At 37.7% G+C, this 19,513-nt stretch overlaps 1 protein-coding gene across 1 annotated transcript; it reads right to left on the bottom strand.

Annotated features, from left to right (window-relative positions):
* Positions 1 to 489: 489 nt before the first annotated feature.
* Positions 490 to 19,302, bottom strand: NMBR (neuromedin B receptor). Its single transcript, XM_085541568.1, has 3 exons — positions 18,491 to 19,302; positions 6,323 to 6,671; positions 490 to 4,114 (listed from the first exon to the last, which is right to left on the bottom strand). Exons 1-3 carry the CDS (start codon positions 18,904 to 18,906, stop codon positions 3,713 to 3,715), a joined length of 1,167 nt encoding a protein of 388 aa, XP_085397694.1. The 5' UTR covers positions 18,907 to 19,302; the 3' UTR covers positions 490 to 3,712.
* Positions 19,303 to 19,513: the final 211 nt, after the last annotated feature.

The following is a 19,513-nucleotide window of genomic DNA, read 5'->3' as shown; positions in this document are numbered from 1 at the left end:
TCTTGAAGACAATTTTCACTTCACAATGTAACGCTAAATTGAGGTACCTCAAGTCTGTTCAGAACTCAGCCATACTGACAGCTCAGGATTCAGTATTGTATTATTTCTGTTTCGGGCAGGATGGGGTGACAAGATGCCATTGGGCTTACTTTGCACTAGTTCTAGTCCAGAAAATTAGTAAAAAACAGCAGGTTTATATAGAAGAAACAGTGATTGCTCCTATTGTCACATTTTTCAGAGTGTATGTTTTATCAATAAAAGATTGATTGTCTAGGAGACAAAAAACAAGATGATGATTCTGGGAAAAAAAAAAAAAAAAGAAAAAGAAAAAAAAAAAAAAGAAGTTTTAACAATAGAGAAAGAATTAAATGACCTTTCAACAAATGTTTTGGAATAAATCTTGGTGTATCACCTGAAAAATAGCATGAACTGATAGACATTTTCTTTTGTTTGTTTGACTCCAGAATTAGAAGAAAATACCTCATGTAATGCATTCTATGACCATATTTTAATTGTTAGCACTCAGCATTGTCTGGAAACAACATCATACATACGGCTGCATTTGTATACAGTGTGTACAAAAGCACAGTAACAGAGTCTTTCAAAATGTACATATTGTATTAGCTACACGCCTAACAAAGTTCCAGACAAATTAAGCAACATCCACACACCACACAACCAGAGTTTGCAAGGAGGCATATACATTTAAGGTTACTTACTCAAAACAGGTTTTGAGTATTAGCCGCAGGGAAATAATGCTGAATTCCTGTCAAGAAGGAGTTACAGCCTACCTGGGAGTACCTTTCTCATACAGTTAAAAAGAACAGGCTCCAGCTTGCAGTTCTCCCAGAAGACACACAAACAGTGTCCACACATAGCAATTTAAGACAGTGGGTAAAAGAAGTATAAATTAAACATAATCATCAAGTGTACTAAACATTAGATAAGTAGTTTTCTTGTAAGATATCTGTATCATCTAGAGATGTCTATATGAGACAAATGACTCTAGGGAATAAAAATACAATGGATTTTAAGTCCTATGAAACTCTACACTGTGCAGAGATTGCCAAATAAAATGAGGCAGGGAACCAGAAAAAATCCAGAAATAAACCAGAAACTTGATCATGGTTAATGATCACCACTGAGAAAGGAAGGCTTTATGATTTTGTATTTTATGAGTGCAAAATATCTGGGGATAAAAATAATTCAAAACTGATCAAAAGAGAGAAACTGAAAACTGTCTGGCATTCTGAAAATAGTGGCATAAAGTTAAAGAGAAGATATGAGAATGTGCAAGCTCATGCAGATTTAAGGCATGGAGGAAGAATAGAAGAGGAGAAATGGAGTCAGGGAGGATGAAATAATATTAGGCAGTTATGGATGGCAAAGTCCTTAACTGTTCCTGAGAGATTTATAAAATCATGTCAACCTGCTCTTTCATGTGAAGTGTCCCAGGAAGCCACTGAAGTCACTGAACTATTGTAGTTAGCTAGGGCAGGCAGTATGGAGCTGCAGCAGTTATATACCATAGGTCTTACCAGCTTAAACCATGTCCAGATTATACCCAGATAACATCTTGGTGCCTTAATGATAGGGGTAGGTAGATGTGTAGCCTTAAAGATAAATGTCTGGGAAAGAATTTTTGAACTTCAGTTAGCTCCACAGATTTACAAATAAAACAGTATTAGCAAGTGCACTAACAAGGACAAAGGGAACTCTAGGCTGCTACACTGCACTGATATGTCAGTTTTTGAATATCTGAGACTTGCAACCAATCCTGAAAACCAAACAAAACTTCTGTTGTCCTTTCTACTATTCATTTTATAGAAGTTGCTGAAGAAATGTAGGTTATAGTGTTGTAACAAAGAAAGATCTGTGTTTGAGCAGCTTCAACCCACTTGAAAGGAAGAGCTATTTAAAATCATATAAAATCAGATCTTACCCCATCAATCAGCTCTTTCAACAAGAGCTAATGCAGCCAAACTGATAGAATTTTAGAGTGGCTTGGGTTGGAAGGTTTGCAGAGGGTAAGGTTGACACTCACTAGATCAGGTTGTCCAGGGAACAGTTTAGAAACTTTTGTATTGATACCCCTCCATGACTTTTTGCAGCAACAAACTTCAGTCTACTTGACTACTTGTTCTGAATCATGAAAAGGTTCAACCTTAAAAAAAATAATAAAAATAAAAAAATAAAAGCCAAGAAAAATAGTCCTAAAATTAAATGAGGACTTTTAAAGTTGATCCACTTTGCTATTATGGTTTAAAGAGCAGCTTTACAAAACTTGTGAAAGATATTACTGGAAAGAACTATGAATGAACAGAGAAAGCAGTAAACTGTCCCACAAGATGTGCTCTGGACAGGACAGTAATGGGCAATCATAGACGCCCTCACTGCTCCCTGCTGTTTTAGTTCTAGCTCTGCTCTGACCAAGAACACTGAAATTGTCCTCTTGGAGAGGACTGATGAAGAACTACTCTTTCCATAGCCACAAAATGGTGTTGACCATGGAACTGGAATGTTTCACACCAAAAAAAAAAAAAAAAAAAAGAAAAAAAAAATTGTATATTCTTCTTATAGGCTGTCTAACTAGAGTTTTCTGAAGTTCAGTGGTTATTCATGCACAAGAATCTAACGGAAAAGAAGTGAGGTTTTCAACAGTACTAAGTGTTTAGACTTGTAAACTGTGTGTGCAAGAAGACTGAGCAACAAATGCTAGCTGTTAGTTATGATTCATTCCTTAGGAACTATATCAGACTAGAGCTTCTTTGGTCCCATGGGCAAGATGATCGTTAGTGGTATGGTATGTTTCTGCAGGGCATCCTTCAGTTTGGTTTTGCCTGAAAGTGATCTGGGTTCTATATTATGAGACTGCTCTGAGGGGCAAACTGAAACCAGAAATGAGATATGGACTTTAAAGGAGGAGCTCTGGTCCCAGCTCAAACACTAGTACAGACACTCACTGGAGTACCTAGATTCCTGATTATAACTATCCCAAATTGTACTTGGACCCCAAATCAATTAGTCTCTGAGAAATCTTATTATTGCTTTTTAATTTTAATATTCTTTAAATTTATGGTAGCAGAATTAAATTTTAGAACATAAACTTCTGACTTTTAAATAGTAAATAAATGACCCCAAAGCTCTCATCCATATGTCTGTCAAAGTGAATTAAACAAGGTAGATTTAAATGAGGTAAAGAGCTGACATTTGATATATTTCTATTTTTTATCTGAAACTGAAATCTATAACTTTGAATAACTCCTTAATTTGTCCAAAAAAAAGCCTGTAAGACTTTATGAGAAATAGTTGTTTAAATTACACAGCTAAAATCATGCAAAAAATCTATTAGACATGTACCTGGATGAATATTCACTTGAAAATACATATTTTTGGGATGAGAAGATCTATCATTTTTCAACCATTACATGAGCTACACTAATTTTCACACTATTATGTTTTTCTTATATGTTAAGTGTATGCCATTATCTTCTTTAACACATGGTATGAAGCCAGTCATCTTTGTCTTCTCAAAAAAATACGCTCTTCACTTCTGTCTAACATTAAGACTGATCTGAAACAATCTCATACTAGACAGGCTTTAATGGACTCCAAGTTCAGATGGTCTAAGCATATGAGAGCCAAAATTGAGTTACAAACTGCAAAGAAAAAGTTCAGTTTTGTTCTGTAGTCAAAAATTGCACCTATTAAATCATAATGACATTTCTTGTTTCAAGTTGTGCCCATTCAGTTGTGTCACGCTAGTCACTGTGTTCCTGGTATTACTTTTCAGGGAAGTTGTCTGTATGGCAGAAGAGTTGCGCAAGTAACTGGCAGATCTCTCTCGCTGAGATTTCTTCCGGCAGCAAAGCTGGTTGTTGAAATGTCTTCTGAAACTCTCACTGAGCAAATACAGTGCAAATGGATTGACACAAGAGTTGCAGAAGCTTAGCACTCGGGCCACTAAGGTAACAACCATATGCCCTATTGATGAATCAATCTCATTGTAATTGAAAGACCGGTACATGTATAGCACATGGTTAGGAAACCAACAGATAGCAAAGAAGCCAACAAAAACTAGAACAATTTTTGCCAGACGTTTCCGAGTTTCCATCTAAAAAGATGAAGAGAACTCAAATCAACAACAGTGAATAAAACTACTACACATAACAGACAGTTAAAACATGTAGCATTTCACTTTATATTAAGAATTATCATAAGACCAGTTATTTTTTCTGGCTCATTTACTTTCCCACATTCACTTTACGTGCAGTACAAAATGCTAACTGTTTGCAGTTACAGAAGGTTGCTCTTTCTATATGAAGCAAGAACACTTCATGACCCAAGTATGCATTGGCACATCACCTCAAAGCATGCACCAAAGGATGTATCTTGACTTGAAACAGCTTTAGTTAGAAGTTATTTTGAAACTGCTGGTTTTGAAATCAAGAAACATTGTAAGCCTGTCACCTACGGTTTTAGCCTTAAGATACTACTTACATGCTGTTATTTTGCCTGAAATGCCTCAGGCTTGCACCTCTCTCCAGTGGAAACCAGCAAAATAGCTCATTACACAGTCTGAAGCATCTTAATTCCAGGGTAAGATGAAAGGCTTGACCAGTCTTCAATAATGTCTTGAAAGAAATGTACTTTATTTGCAGTACTAAAGTATAATTGGATTACAATGTAGATATTCAGAGTGGATGAAGAGTTGAAAGGAAATGAGCATACGCAGTGGTCCCAAAACTGAGAGATGGAGAGAAACTGGCCTATTAATGGTGCCAAAGGGAGGTAGAAGCTTTCTAAATATTCATTCCAAAAGATTTACTGTTTGTGGCAGGTACCAAAGTTTCATGGGCATGGGAAGTTTTTCTGGCTTTGCACGAATTACTATCAAATTTAACTTGTTAAAAAGCAAGTGACTTTTTTCTAACAGAGTTTCAAAATCCATGAAACAAATCTGTAAATGAAATTTCCTTATCTCCATCTGAGCAAAAAACAGTTGGCGTTTCACAGAAGATGGGAAAGCTGTACCACTGCAATTTGGTATGATTTGCACTGGGCCAGATAGCAACAGCAGAGTAAAAGATACAGAGGCAGCATGTGAATATCGTAGTTTTGTGCTGTTGTATAAAGAAATGTGAACTGATAGCAATAATCTGAATTTACTTTCTCTTGCTGGGAGATATGTAAGTACACTAGATGTTTCTATTCTTCTGAGTCCCATAGATCAAACAAAAAATACCAAAGTGGAATGAAAAAAAAATTCTAATTTGAAAATACATGTAGGTTCAGAAATTGGATATAAATTAAATATTGTTTCCATCCTGTGAGTTCAGCCAAAAGGCTCTCAGTATTTCACAGAAAATAACATAGTACATGAAGTGCTAATATGTATGCATTTTTACAAGAAACAGACTAGAGTAGAAATGAAATGCTGAGCTAAAATGACATGAGGGAATGGGGTCTTTCTTTCGAAAAGAATGTGTGTGTTCTGTCTAGGCAAAGAGATTTCTCTGAGCATAAAGATATTTTCTACAGCGCTGGCAGAAAAAAGCTAAATTATAAGTAGTTTTCTCTATCAATACTAATGCATTTTTAAAGTGATTAAGGCATTTTCATGGCAAAAGCAGAGGTTGGCGCATAAACAATTGTGTTAATGAACAGCCAGTTGCTATCTTATGGCTATCTTATGGTGTGGAGGGCCTTATCAGGAAGTTGGCTATTAAAATGTATTGTCTCAAAGGTATACAGACTCTATACTGAAAATTCTATAGCAACTACAACAGAAAGATTATTAAGAAAAGTTCAGTTGTAAGCTCAGGATTGTATCCAAGATAGATCTACTCAGGTGGCCAAAATAGTTCAATTAATGATGATATTTTCATCATCCCTCAGCCTGAGAAGAGCCTCCAAGCCTCTAAGAGCCAGTATTTTTCATTTCTGAGCAGAAAAAGAGACAATTCTAAAAGAAGTTCATGTAAGATTTGTCCCCCTGGTAGTAGCATACAGGAAGAGGTGAAGTCAGTAAAACCACAAGCAGTGGTTACACTAGCAACACTTATGCGCACATACTTCTTTCAGGAATATGTCTTGTTGTTACTGAATTTATATTTTCCTTTGTATTAACTTACATATTGAGTTTAATACTGAGTAATTAGGACAGCAAAGACATTTTTCAGATAGTCGTATACTTAGATCATGCATGTGGAATCTGAGCTCTGCTTAGCCTGGCAACTTTGATTTTACATTTTTTGTTCTTCCATTTGTAAGTGCACACAACACATAATGTTTCAGTGGGAGTAAACATCAAATTGCTTACCTGTCGTTTTGAGTGCTCATTGTTTTCTCCAGGGATATTATGGGCACTTCTTATTAAACTCTTTGCAATATGATAGTAATAGATACTAATAATGGCAAGAGGAATAAGGAAATACACAAGGAAAATCAGCACAGAATGGATTTTTGGGTGCATGTCATCTGTCATGGGGTATGGTATACATGCTGTGAAAGTGGCGTTATCTGTGTCATTGATGTGGGCCAGTTCGGAAAACACTGCTTCAGGAACTGATAGGAGTATGGAGATTATCCAAATGGCAATGGCTTTTGCACAGGTCCGTAGCACTGCACTGGAGGTCTGGATGTCCATGGGCTTTACAATTGCTTTGTACCTGAAAGGGATAAAAACGCAGTTACATATTAAAAGGTATTCATACAACAATTTAGGCAACTTCATACCTTTGACCAAAATAATGTCATACTTTTTATCTACTATGAACCAGCATAGGGTTTGTAATCTTTCTCAGATTTGCATTTTCTAAGTCTTTTATCTTCCACTGCATACATATCCATCAGAGGTGGCAAAATGAGTTGAAGAAAAGTTGCAATCTGTCGCACATTCTGTGCCAGCCCAAAGAAAACACGGAAGCCACTACTACTCTGTTCTTTGTCCCACATCCTCCCAGCAAATCCCCAAATGCACATCCAACCTCTGTACTTCCATCCCACTCTAAAACCAGCACATTCATACTAGAACTTCTTCCTTATCTCCTCCTTCCTGCAACCACCTAATTCCCACTCACAGAAGCAGTACCACCCCACCAGCCCTTTGCCCTTACTCCTCAGCTCCATTGTATACATAGATATACTGTCCTGGCTGCAACACTCAAAACATATTTTTCTTTATAGAGTCAAACAAGAATGACAGCCAAGAGCCTGTCCAGAAGTATTAAACTCTTAAATAACATAAGCATGTTCACATAAAGAGTTGGAAGCTTCTGCTTCCTCATTTTGGGAAACTGTCCCATTATATACGATTATAGATAAACCTTTGCAGTATTAATAATTTCGTGACCACTAAAGTGAAAACAGGAAATGTTACAGAGAATGGAAAAATCGCTACAGGAAAGCTGACAAAAGAGCAGAAGTAGACGCTGGTGAGGAAATTTTCTATTACAAAAAAAATAATTGCATAAGTTGATACCCAGGGAAACTTCTTACAAGGAAAGATCAATTGTAAAAGGCTAAATACACTTTGAAAGAAATATTTCAAAGCTGCATTAATTCTTTGCTGAACTTTATGATTCTGATTTTGATAAATATTTCTTTTCAAGAAGTAAAATATGTTTTTATGCTTTGCTTAAAACTGAACATTCAGTAAAAGATTTCAGTTGGACTAAACTATGGAAATTTGGAAGGTTACTTTATCTGATGCCTTTTTTTGGTCTTAATTTGATTTTACGTTCTTGAAATAACAGAACTTTCATGAAATGGAGAAATTATTTTTACTTACCATTAAAAGAGAAGTTTAACATGAGTCAGGAGAGATTCATATTCCAGGTACCTAACTTTATTCCTCTTAAGCTCCTTCTAGTCAGCAATGTACTGTTGAACAGTAATTCAGTATCTATGTGTATTAAAACACCCTTTGAGGTGCTTATTTTTCTCTTTCATCTGTTCAGTGAGCTTTCAATGAGAAGTGCTGTAAGTTAGAGGTCTCCACTCAGTGATAGAACTCCTTATCCACACTTATAGATACATATACATTTGTAGATACATATCTATAACAAACATATATTAGTATGAACAGTTATCTAAACATTGTCAAAAGGTAAGTTTGTGTCATAATGCATTTGCTGCAGATAATGCTAATAAATGGAATTGCAATCCCAAGTACACTTTATGACTGTTTTACAGGTCCTCACAGTACTTATTAATCCTCAGTATGTCAAGCAGAAGTTTGGAGAACTGTGGGTCAAAGCTATATCCCTATGCCATGACTTGTGAGTTTGCTTAAGCCATCAGTGGAATTGACAATGCCATGGAAATGTCTGGCGCGGAATCTTGGTACCTTAGAAAATCCTTTTTGGGGGGAATATCTGAATTAAAATGTGTCTTGGAGCTCACTCTTTCTCATGACCATGATAAACTTACCATTAAATGATTTTAAATAATGGCTATTTATGGTCATATTCTCTCTGAATTCACAAAGGATTTTTACTGTGTCTTCACACATATAATGGAGTAGGAAATTAAACTGTTTCTGATAATTTGTTTACCATTTCTTCTAACACAAAATGAGAAACTCCCACTACACAAATGTGTAAAGAGATCCTTTACTCTGTTACAGCAACTTCTGCACGAAGCATAAAGGCTTCCCAGCACAAACTGTGACCTTATTAGGCAATAATTTACTTCCTATTGCTGTCTGCCTTGATTTCATTACATAAAGACAGACCTTCTATTTCATTTCATTCAGATGAGGTGACGTCAAGTCTTCGCATCTGCTCATTTCTTCAAGACTTCATGTTGCTGTAGAAGGGCTGATATGGGGACAAAGCATATTGAATAAAGAGGATGTATATTTTATACTCTAATATTTTTTCCTCTATTTTTGTACTGCATTGCTTTGTTGAATCACAGAATCACGGAATATGCATAGTTGGAAGGGATCCACAGTGACCATTAAGCTCAACCCCTGGCTGCACACAGCACAACCCAAAATTCGAACCCTATGCCTGAGAACACTGTCCAACCACTTCTAGAACTCCATCAACTTGGGGGCCATGCCCACTGCCCTGGGCAGTCTGTTCCATGCCTACCAGCCCTCTGGTAAATAATCTTTCCCTAAACCCCACCTGCCCCTCGCCTGACACAGCTCCATGCTGTTCCCTCGGGCCCTGTTGCTGTCACAGAGAGTAGAGCTCACTGTTGCCCCTTCACTCCCTGTGAGATGCTGCAGCCAGCATCAGGCCTCCCCTCCACCTCCTCTGCTCAAGGTTGAACAAACCAAGGGACCTGACCTGCTTCACACAAGACAATGACCATGTCATAATTCATCACTTAAGCAGCATTTGGTTCTGTTAATATCTACACTGGAGACATTTTCAGAAGCTTTTATATTACCAGAAAATATATGGAATATTTGTGCCATGGCACATATTGCTGAGCTATGACTAACTCTAAATTTGAAGTCTTTCAAGCAAAGGGCCCTTTTCCACAAAAAGAGAAAAAAATAAAAGCTGGGTTCAGCCCAAAAAACTTCAGCATTGTCCTTCAGTTGAATACAAGATGGCATTCTTCCAAGATCTCAGTGGTCTGTGTCAATGAGAAGGAAAAAGCACTAAGAATTTTACAAAATCTGTCATGTTGTTTATATATCTGCAAAGACATAGAGACAGGTTACAGATAAAATCAAATGTAAACTAGGTGAACTTACAAGTATTCCCAAAATGAATATCCAGCATCTTCTTTTGTATAAAGCTCAAGTAAGGCTAAAATATACCACCAACCATTCGGATTACAATTGTGTACTTTTTGTAAATAAAACATCATCGGTAAATCAGGTAAATCAGAGTAAGAAGCAAATTATTTAGGCAAATTATTTTTAAAAATCTATCTTTTCCTTTACTTCACTGACGAAACAGTAAAATTATTGGTACTCAAGAAGATCAGGAAATAATTATAAGTATGAATTAAAAGCCTTCATGTAAATTCTGTCATTCTACATACTCTGTCATTATCTATGCTGACAAAAGCATCTCATCTCTGGAAATATTTTTATAGTATTTCCTTTCTTTGAAGCTGCAGTTTCTACCAATGGACACAAGCAAAAACTTGCCCATTCTGCAGATACTGGTTTTGTTTGTAGAGAGCAAAAATGTCCAACCCGCTAGTTTTATGTTTTTGTTGCCCTCTTTTCTAGTATTTCTTTTCTAGTATTTTCTAGTAATTTTTTTAAAAAATTGAAGTTGTGTTATTTATACACATGAACTATATAATATATCTTATATGCATCTCAAGACAATTCCTTTTCACTCAATGCAGCCCTGACAAGCTAAAAGGTTGGACACCCATGGTACTGAGTGCTTTCATTACAATCTCCTGTACCCAATAGAATTGTGAAAGAAGGAATATCTTCATGTTGAGTTATAACATTTTGCAACCTTATAAACTATCAAATACCTTCTTAAATGTATGTCTCAGTTCTCAATTAGTATGTAAATTTCATTGGGAAAGAACCTGTCTCTCCTGAGTTCATTATGCTATTTCCCTCTCATACACTTGACTTCAAAAGAAGCTGCTTCATGGCTCATCCTAATCCATTATACTCCTACCTCTTTCTCTAGAGTACTTTGTGCTGATACACCTCAAAACCAAATTAAAAAGAAGGAGGAAAAAACAAAACAAAACAAAAAAAAAAAAACAGCAACAACAAGAAAAAATGGGCAATACTTAAGAAGCCATTGGACAGTGATTACAGCCTATCATACTGCCAAGGGTTGCAATAGTCCTACAAAGGGGACAAAAGGGACTGAAAGCTCCTGGGAAAGGCTAAATGATTCATCTTTTTGTTTTGTTTTGTTTTTTATTGGTAGTTGGTAAAATGTTTAGATCAAAATGTAAAAGGTCAGATATTTTGAAAAGGATAATATGAGTAAACCTGAATGCAGAACATTGGTTTATTGGCACACTTCTAATATCTCCATAGGAGGAGACTCTACAACCTCCTTGGGCAACCTGTTCCAGTGCTCTGCCACTCTCACAGTAAAGAAGTACTCTTGCATGTGTGTATAGAACTTAAGTCCCATTTTTTCCCCATTGCCTCTTGTCACTACACACCACTGAAGAGTCTGTCCCCATCCATCTGACTCCTGTACTTTAGAATCCTGAACAGATTCTCTCTCAAGTCTTCTCCAAGAAGATGATCAGTCTTTCAGCCTTTTCCCATAAGGGAAATGATTCATGCCCTCAGTCATCTTTGTGGCCCTCTTGCTGGACTCTGTGTGGGAGAGGAGAGGAGAGGAGAGGAGAGGAGAGGAGAGGAGAGGAGAGGAGAGGAGAGGAGAGGAGAGGAGAGGAGAGGAGAGGAGAGGAGAGGAGAGGAGAGGAGAGGAGAGGAGAGGAGAGGAGAGGAGAGGAGAGGAGAGGAGAGGAGAGGAGAGGAGAGGAGAGGAGAGGAGAGGAGAGGAGAGGAGAGGAGAGGAGAGGAGAGGAGAGGAGAGGAGAGGAATATTTGGATTAGTCATGAGAATGACAGAAGAGTATCATACAAGATTTCATGAACTTGTAAGAACTTGCTAACTGTAATCATGATGTCAAGTTGGGCTCAATCTTGGCATGGACTTAAAAGTTACTAGTTGAGACACACATTTAAGCTGAGAGACTGTGACTGGATATGCTTTGTTTAACTAATATATTAAAATAAACACAGAGACAAGTTTTAGCACTATAGATCTGTGTTCAGCCCTGCTTGGTAAGAATTCAGCTGGATATATTTTTCAATTGCTGTTTTACCTGTTACAGGCACAGCTTGCTACTGGATTAATCTCAGAAACAGGAAACAGGAAAAACAGTTTTGGACACCAACATTTACATTAATCAAAGCAAAACTGTCTGCTGCCAGCTCAATAAAGGCATTTGATTGATCACAGACTAGGATAAGCACCACAGACACTTCTCACTTTGCCATCTTGAGGACTAAGCTGTTTTTGAAGAGCACAAAAAAAGAAAAGAGTTTAAAAGACATTTGTGTCTGCAAAGTTTGAGAAGAGCCAGAAAGCAGAAAAGGGCTAATAGCCCAATATGTGCAAACAAACAAACAAACAAAAAACCCTGAACAAATAAAATAAAATTGAATTAATAAAAAAATTAAAACAAAAAACAAACAAACAAAAAAAAAAACCACTTGACTTCCTTTAAGAACTGGCTTCTAATTCAGGCTTCTTGTGAGTGAGACCACTGAGGGCGGATATCCCACTTTGTCATGTGCAGCATGTGAAGCCAGTCGATTTGCAGCCTGCCATATTACCTGGAGTATCACTTTCAGCTTGCTGGCTACCCATCCTCACAATAATCTTGTACACAAAGTAATGGTAAAGAGAGATGTTCTCAAAAGAAGAGCATAGGCCCATCTCTGCCCAACTATAACCCTACTAGTGTTTAGATCAAGTACACTGTGTGGTCATAATGGTAGAGCTTCTGCAATGACAACCAACTTACTGTGACTGTGACAACACTGTCCCATTGTTCATTATCCTCATTCTAAGCAACTCATCTGAGAGATCTGAGGGGTGCAGGTTTTTTTTTCCTTTTCACATCCATTATTATTGAGCAATGGATTTTAAAAAAGAAATTTTTGCTTAAAAAATAAGAAAAGCATTATTTACTGCAAAAGTGATCAAGGAGATTTTCCTGGATAGGTTGTGGAGACTCCTTCCTTGGAGATATTCTGAATCCAGAGCAACCTGCACTGGGTGATCCTGCTCCAAGAAGCAGTCTGAGCTAGGTGACAACTGGGGGTTCCTTCCTACCTCGTTGATTTTGTAATCCAGTATTTTTATATCATGCCATTCTCCATTGGATCAAAATGCTTAAATTTTATGTGAGGAATTGTTTTGCAGTGCTATGGCTACATGAGCTTCATATTGGTTTCTGGTAATTTTCATAGTCTTTCAAGACTATGAAACCACATGGCCAAGCTAAGTTTCTTAGTACAAAAAGCTGAGAAAAAGCCCAACCCCATGTCTCTTCTGAATAGCAGAGGGAGAGGATTAAGATAGATCAGGTGTTTGGAAAGACCTCTGAGAATTAGAGACTGTATTGATACATATTGATCCTTACCAAATATGATAGTTTCACCAAACATGTCTGGCAACCTTTATTTTGTGAGTCAAGTTTGCTCATATAAACTAGAGGGTAAGCTGAAGAAAAAAAAAAAAAAAAAAGTGTGAGAAAAATCTTGTCCATTCTCTCTTTAATTTATTTTGCTTTGTCTCTTATCACATAATTGTAACCATACTGCTACAGGCTAAAGCGAGAGAAGCATCTAGCCCAGCAACATTAGGCTTTCCACATTTAAAGATTTTAGTTCTACTGGCTCAGTATTATTTTGTTTTCCTATTTTATTCTACAGTTAAGGCATTATTTCTCTTGTATACAGTCTTTTACTTTACCTCTGGATTTTTCTTTTTAATTATTATTCTTTGGCTAATTTTAAGTAATTTCCAGGATGTCATTTAATGCTGTTCTCCTTGTCATGGATATTTAATCCTTGAATGCTGGCTATTAAAGCTCAAAAGGAATCACAGAATTATAGGGGCTGGAAGAGATTGAGTCCAGCCACCCTATAGCAGATGAGGCAGCAGGCAAGGAAGTCATGTACACTTTTTTCTTCATCTATTCCACAGTATGTAATAAGAAATAAAGATCTTAGAGGTCTCTATTCACTATATTTCAGCTTTAATCATCACCTGACAAAAGAAGAAACTTTAGATAAATTCTAAAGGAGAGTAACAAGAAGTTCTAATTAAAAGTATTTTTACTGATGAGAAGTAGTTACTAAGCAAATTGAGCCATTGTGTTTTTTATCATCTGTTGTAGTCAGAGGTCAGCATATAGAAAAATATTTTGAAATTCTTTACACTTTTATTGGAGAAAAAGCAGCCTTCCAAATCTTCCATAATTAAAGCAAATACTTTTTTGAAAATGGATCAAATAGTTTAGCTATACAAAGTTATTGCATACATTATTAAGCATCTCATTCAGGCATTCTAGTATTACATTTTTTAAATGTAGGAAAGGAGTCATGGAATTCGTAAAAATAACTCTGTTAGCTGGTTACACAATTAAAAGCTTCATCAAAGATAATATTTTTTTAGGAAGAACAAAAAGAAGATGCTGTTTAAGTTTTAGTAGGGCCAGTTGCTCCACTGTTCAGCTTCACAGTCTTCATTACAGTGCAGCAGGACTGTATTTGAGCTAACACATTTAAACCCTTCATTAAAAAGAAAATTCAATCTAGAGAAAGTAGCAAAATTAAATTTAATCCTAGTTTTACAGTTCACATAAAGAATGAAGCATAAATTATAGCCAAAGAGAAAGAGACTAGTCTAAAACTGTTGTAAGGCTGCCATTTATTCCAGCAAACTCTAATCACCCCAAGTCCCTTGGCATTTCATAGATGCAATTGCTTTTCGCTAGCATGTTTAAAATGTATGGCCAGAGGTGCATCCTGTAGCACTTCTTAATCTGCTGACCCCTGAGCATCTCCAGCCACTTCTGAACACTGTATGGAAACAGCATTTTGGTGTTCTACTTCATTATCATGAACAGTACTACAAGATCTTTTATCCTGAGAAGAAGGTGAGGAGACCCAACGCCCTAGTTTACATTTTGAGTTAAGTCCCACAATAGATGTAAAATGGAAAAGCACTCCCTAGGGCAGTAAACAAGTTCATGGCTTAATTCAAATCAGGTTCCACATTAATTTGTGTTCTTTTTGAAGTAAGGTGATACTGGCATGCCTTTTCTTGCATACCGTGCTATAATCCCACTGGCTAAACTTCTCCTCTTTATTTTCACTCATACAAGAACACACTAAGGTCTGGGACTTCCATGGTAGCATCTGTTGAGCCTTATCCAAGAGTGCAGTCTGTGCCTTGCCATGACACATTTCCAGGTAAAGTGCATCCCTGCCCATTATGCACTGGTTCTGCAGGAATTTTCAGGGTGTGCTGAGTGCTACTGGAAGTGTTTTGCCCCCATGGGGCCCTTGGCTCTCTGTTTTCTTTTTTTGCTTTCTACATTTTTGTCCCTTTGTCCTTTTCTTCATTTGTCATCCACTGTAGTTACTAGTTTTTCCCCTGTAATCTACCCTCTGCTTTTTGATTGTTTTGTTTTTTAAAATTAAGTAAGTTTTCAAGACACGGTTTAGTTTCTCTGTGATTGTGAAAATCATGATGTCATGAGGAGAAGGGGTTCCCTCCCTGAGCATTTCATCTGTGGCAGAGTACAGCTGGATCAGCACTTTTGCACTAGCATCACATTCTGCACCAGAGATGGGCATGATCTCCTGACAAAGAAGGAAATCATGCCCTTTTCTGATGCCAACACACTGCACTGACAGTACTACCATTGGGGTCTGTGAAGTGTGAGGCTGCAGTAGAGCACCACTACCCATCCCAGCAGCCAGACCCAGAGGGACAGACCACATGAGCTCAAGGATGGGATGGAACCAGAAGCTGGTCCTGAGATGAGAACAGGCAAACTTAGGCCAATTTGCTGTGATGAACGTAGTTTGTTAATGCTTTAGGAAAGTCTGGGAAGCAGTGTTACAAATTTCATATAATATTTGTACACAAGAAAACTCCTAAATAATCTCACTTTCAGGTAGTGAAACTTCCAGACAGAAGATGCACACCTCTCACAGTGAAAGCACAGGCGATGTTGAGAGACACTTTTGTGACAAAAGCCATATGAAATTAAGCAAGTTTAGAAAAAAGATGTACTCAATGTGTGCTATATTTTTTTTTTCCTTGTGGCTTCAGTTTTTAGGCAATGATTGCTCAGATTTTGTTTCTACTGTAGCTGTTACTGCTAACTCTACTCCATACATGTAATTTACTAGGCTGAATTTCCACATAAACAGTAAGTGCTAAATACACTGTGGAATATCCTTTTTCTTTTTTTTTTAATCTTAACTCATTTAAGAACATTGTAAAGAACTGTAAATATTTATAAACCTTTTGTGCAATCAGTGCATGGAGTTATATATAGTTCTCTGGTAATAGGGAGCAAAAAATAGGAAATAAGTTAGTGATCACATATTACAATGTACTTGGAGCATTAGCTGGGAAAGAAAAGATCACTGCAAAGCCATTATTGTCTACCAGACCAGAATTTGTACTAGATTATAATGGAACCTTATATCCATATCACAGCTACCAAACTACTTGCATCTTCTTTTGCCTGTCTAGAGACAACACTGTCCCTGGCCAGGTCTCTCTTCCTCATCACCTCTTGTGGCTGGACTTGATGATCTTTAAGGTCCAACCCAAGATATTTATGGTTCTATGATCACTTCTTAGCTGCAGGCTGCTGCCACCTCTGCCCATCTGCCAACATAATTAACTGTACAGCTTCCTCTGTATTTGAATCATGTAAAGATGATACAGCTTAGTAACTTGCCACAATTCAGTGCAACAACAAGGAAAACAAAACAAACAAACAAAAAACCACTCATACCAATGCTGCCTCTTTGTTTCAAGAAAAGTTTCTCTTGTACAAAATTGCATAACCGAGTCCAATTGAAATTCCACTAAGAGCCATGCCAGTTTCACTGATTTGGTCTCTTAGGTTAAAATACACTGTTTTCTGAAGCCAGTGGCCATTTTTCCTGACTGTTATTTTTTGTTATTGTTATTGTCAATAACAAAAAACATAACTACAGAAGTTAAAGAAACAGAATTACTAAATTCTTCATATAACTATTTCTAATGCTTGCATGTAATATGTACTTCAAATTACTAGAGGAATGTATATATCAAGAGCTTATATGGTCACATCACACCATCTGTAGCTGTTTGGTACAATATTTAGTTATGTATGTGTCCAGCACAAATAGATTCAGTTTTATTGCTTCCTGAATTTTCACTGTTATTAAAAGAGAATATAAAACAATATGGAAAAGGAAAAAAGGAAAAGAAAAAATTTAAAGAATTTAAATTCTTTTTTTTTATTTAATTAATTAAAGAAGTAAATGAAAAAAGATTTAAACATCAAACCACCAGCACTCATTATATCTCACTGGAGATATGATCTCCTCTTCAAATAGCTTCTTCCCATTTCAAGTAATATACCACATTCATACTTTTTAAACAGTAGAAACAGAGCAGAAATAAAAATGCGAGGTTTGCTTGACTCTCTGAGGACGATTTTTGACATACTCTTTAACTGAGGTAATCAAGGCATTACAGGCATTCACTTTAAAGTACAATTTTCATGCTTCTCTTCAAGAAAACAATCAATTTTCATATATTACAGGCTTTATAGAGAAGTATTTTTTATTCTGGTTCAAATAGCACTGAAATTGATGGCCACTGATGAGTACATTTAGATGAAATCAAATGATTTATTGCATCGGCTTTTCTTAGCCGAAAAATTTATATAGCAGTAAGAAAAATACAGCTATACTCTATTGAAGAAAGTATTTAAAGTTTTGAAGAAACTTTAAGTCTGAAGATGTACTATTAAACTTCAAGTCTTTATATACCAATGTAACAAAATCCAACAAAAGCAAAAGGGGTACTTCCTATGAAGAAGGAATTTAACATTTTCATTTCTGGCTGAATAAAAGTGCTTAGATACAGATAATTTAGATTCCTTTAAGTTTGCAAAATTACAGTGCCAGATTCAGCATTTCTTAGCATGAAGCACGGTCTAACTGCTACTTATTTGCCTTAAATCCCTAATTTATCCATCTAAATTAATTGGGAACAGAAGTTTGGGGTCCAGCTCTTTGTTTCTTCCTAATATGAGAAGCAAAGAGATGGAGATGTTTCCTTCTTATTTTGTTTCTCCCTACCCCCATTTTTCTGTAAGCTCCAGGGAAGACAAAATGGACAGTCTGAATCAAAAGTTCAATAGTGGTAATTCTAGTAGAACAGTTTGGTGTCTCCAAGTTCTTAGAGGCTGAACTAGTTCTAATGATCACCTCAGGTAACCTGCTGTTCTTTTAAGGCATAAAGACACACACAGAGAGATGCTCCCTTATACACTTTCTCAGCAGAAAGAAATAAATCTATGTTATGCCTGTGTTCAGCTGAGTTTAAACTGCTCACTACCTGTTGACATATCAGTGTGGTTTGGCACTGATCATATTTAGAACCTAAAACGTTCCTCTAACAAATAAGATTTTAATACACAAGCAATTACTTGGCATTGCACCGGATATGTATCTACCCAGATATGTAGAAAACGGCTAAGCCCCAGTTCCTGCTTCTTGCACCCCAGAAGATGGAGCCACATGCAAACCCTTTTGCAGAAACCTTTTAACTTGATATCAGACATGCCATCAGTCAGAGGGAAGGAGACTTATGGTCAACTCACAGGTGGAACTAAGGGGACTGAAACCCAAAGGTACTTTGTCGGAGGGGTGCCTTACCTTTCTTATCATCTTGGGCTAGCCAAAGGGACAGCCCAGCTTTCATACCTGTCAGCACTGAGGGCAGTAAGGGTGAAGACAGAGACGCCGACAGAGGTGAGCTGGATGGCAGGGATGAGCTTGCAGCCCACCTCCCCAAAGAGCCACTCTTCAGAGAAGTAGCGGGAGGCATCCACTGGCACACAGGTCACCAGCAGGAGCAGGTCACCAGCAGCCAGGCTGGAGATGAAGATGTTGGGCACACTCCTCATAGCACTGTTGGAGATGAAGATCTTCATGAGGGTGACATTTCCCAGCAAGCCCACAGTGATGATGAGCAGGTAAAGTGAAGGGATCACACAGCGGACAGTGAACATGGCCATGCCCCATGCTGGAGGCAGCAGGGTTGTGTCTGGCACCAGCTGGATGCTCCCATTGCCCCCAAGGGGCAGTGCTGTGAGCTCAGACAGCAGCTCTGCCTCCATCCTCGACCTCTGGGCGAACTGGAGGGCTCCAGCATAAAGTGAAATGCGAGACACTAAAAATATTCACGTCTCTGCAAGTCAACCAACTTTATCCCTTTTCCCTTCTGCCCTTCTTCCTTCCGCTTTTTCTCCATTAGTAGCAGAGATCACACCGTCCTCGGGCACAGAAGAGAGAAAGAAGAAGAAGAACAACAAAAGAATACAATATATGCCACTCCCCCTCAGTTCTTTGGGCAAGACCTTCTCCGGGAAGACAGGAGGGTGAGATCCTGGGGCTCAGCTGTCTGGAGCTGTCCAGCGGCGCTGGTGCTGTTCTTTCCGCGGGTGGTGTCGGAGCTGCGAGCAAAGCGCGGAACGAGCCCGCTTCTTATTCCGTAGCCCCAGTGTATACCTGACGCTGGGAGGAGCCTCCCCGCCCTCCGCCCTCGTTTGTGCGCTCTCCCTTGCTCCGAGACGACAAGGAGGATCTTGCACGGAGGGGAGCCGTCCTCCAGGCACGGATCTTCCCTGTTCACCCTGATGAAACCACAGCACTTTGAAACACAGATTGACAGGAGCACTTGGAGATGAAGTGATTTCATTCTTGCCGTCCAGCTGCAGGTTATGA

The sequence above is a fragment of the Coturnix japonica genome, chromosome 3 (assembly GCF_054131305.1).
Source record: "Coturnix japonica strain WE chromosome 3, WE-NBRP24, whole genome shotgun sequence".
Taxonomy (NCBI): Eukaryota; Metazoa; Chordata; class Aves; order Galliformes; family Phasianidae; genus Coturnix; species Coturnix japonica.
Note: the sequence above shows the minus strand (reverse complement) of the source record. Positions and strands in the feature narration are given on the sequence as shown.

What these genes read in the sequence shown, in the direction of transcription:
- NMBR (XM_085541568.1), bottom strand. Translation starts at nt 18,906, where the DNA reads ATGGAGGCAGAGCTGCTGTCTGAGCTCACAGCACTGCCCCTTGGGGGC. An exon ending in ACTGCCCTCAGTGCTGACAG is followed by an intron (nt 6,672 to 18,490) that starts GTATGAAAGCTG and finishes TATCCCTTTCAG; the next exon opens with GTACAAAGCAATTGTAAAGC. An exon ending in ATGAGCACTCAAAACGACAG is followed by an intron (nt 4,115 to 6,322) that starts GTAAGCAATTTG and finishes TCATCTTTTTAG; the next exon opens with ATGGAAACTCGGAAACGTCT.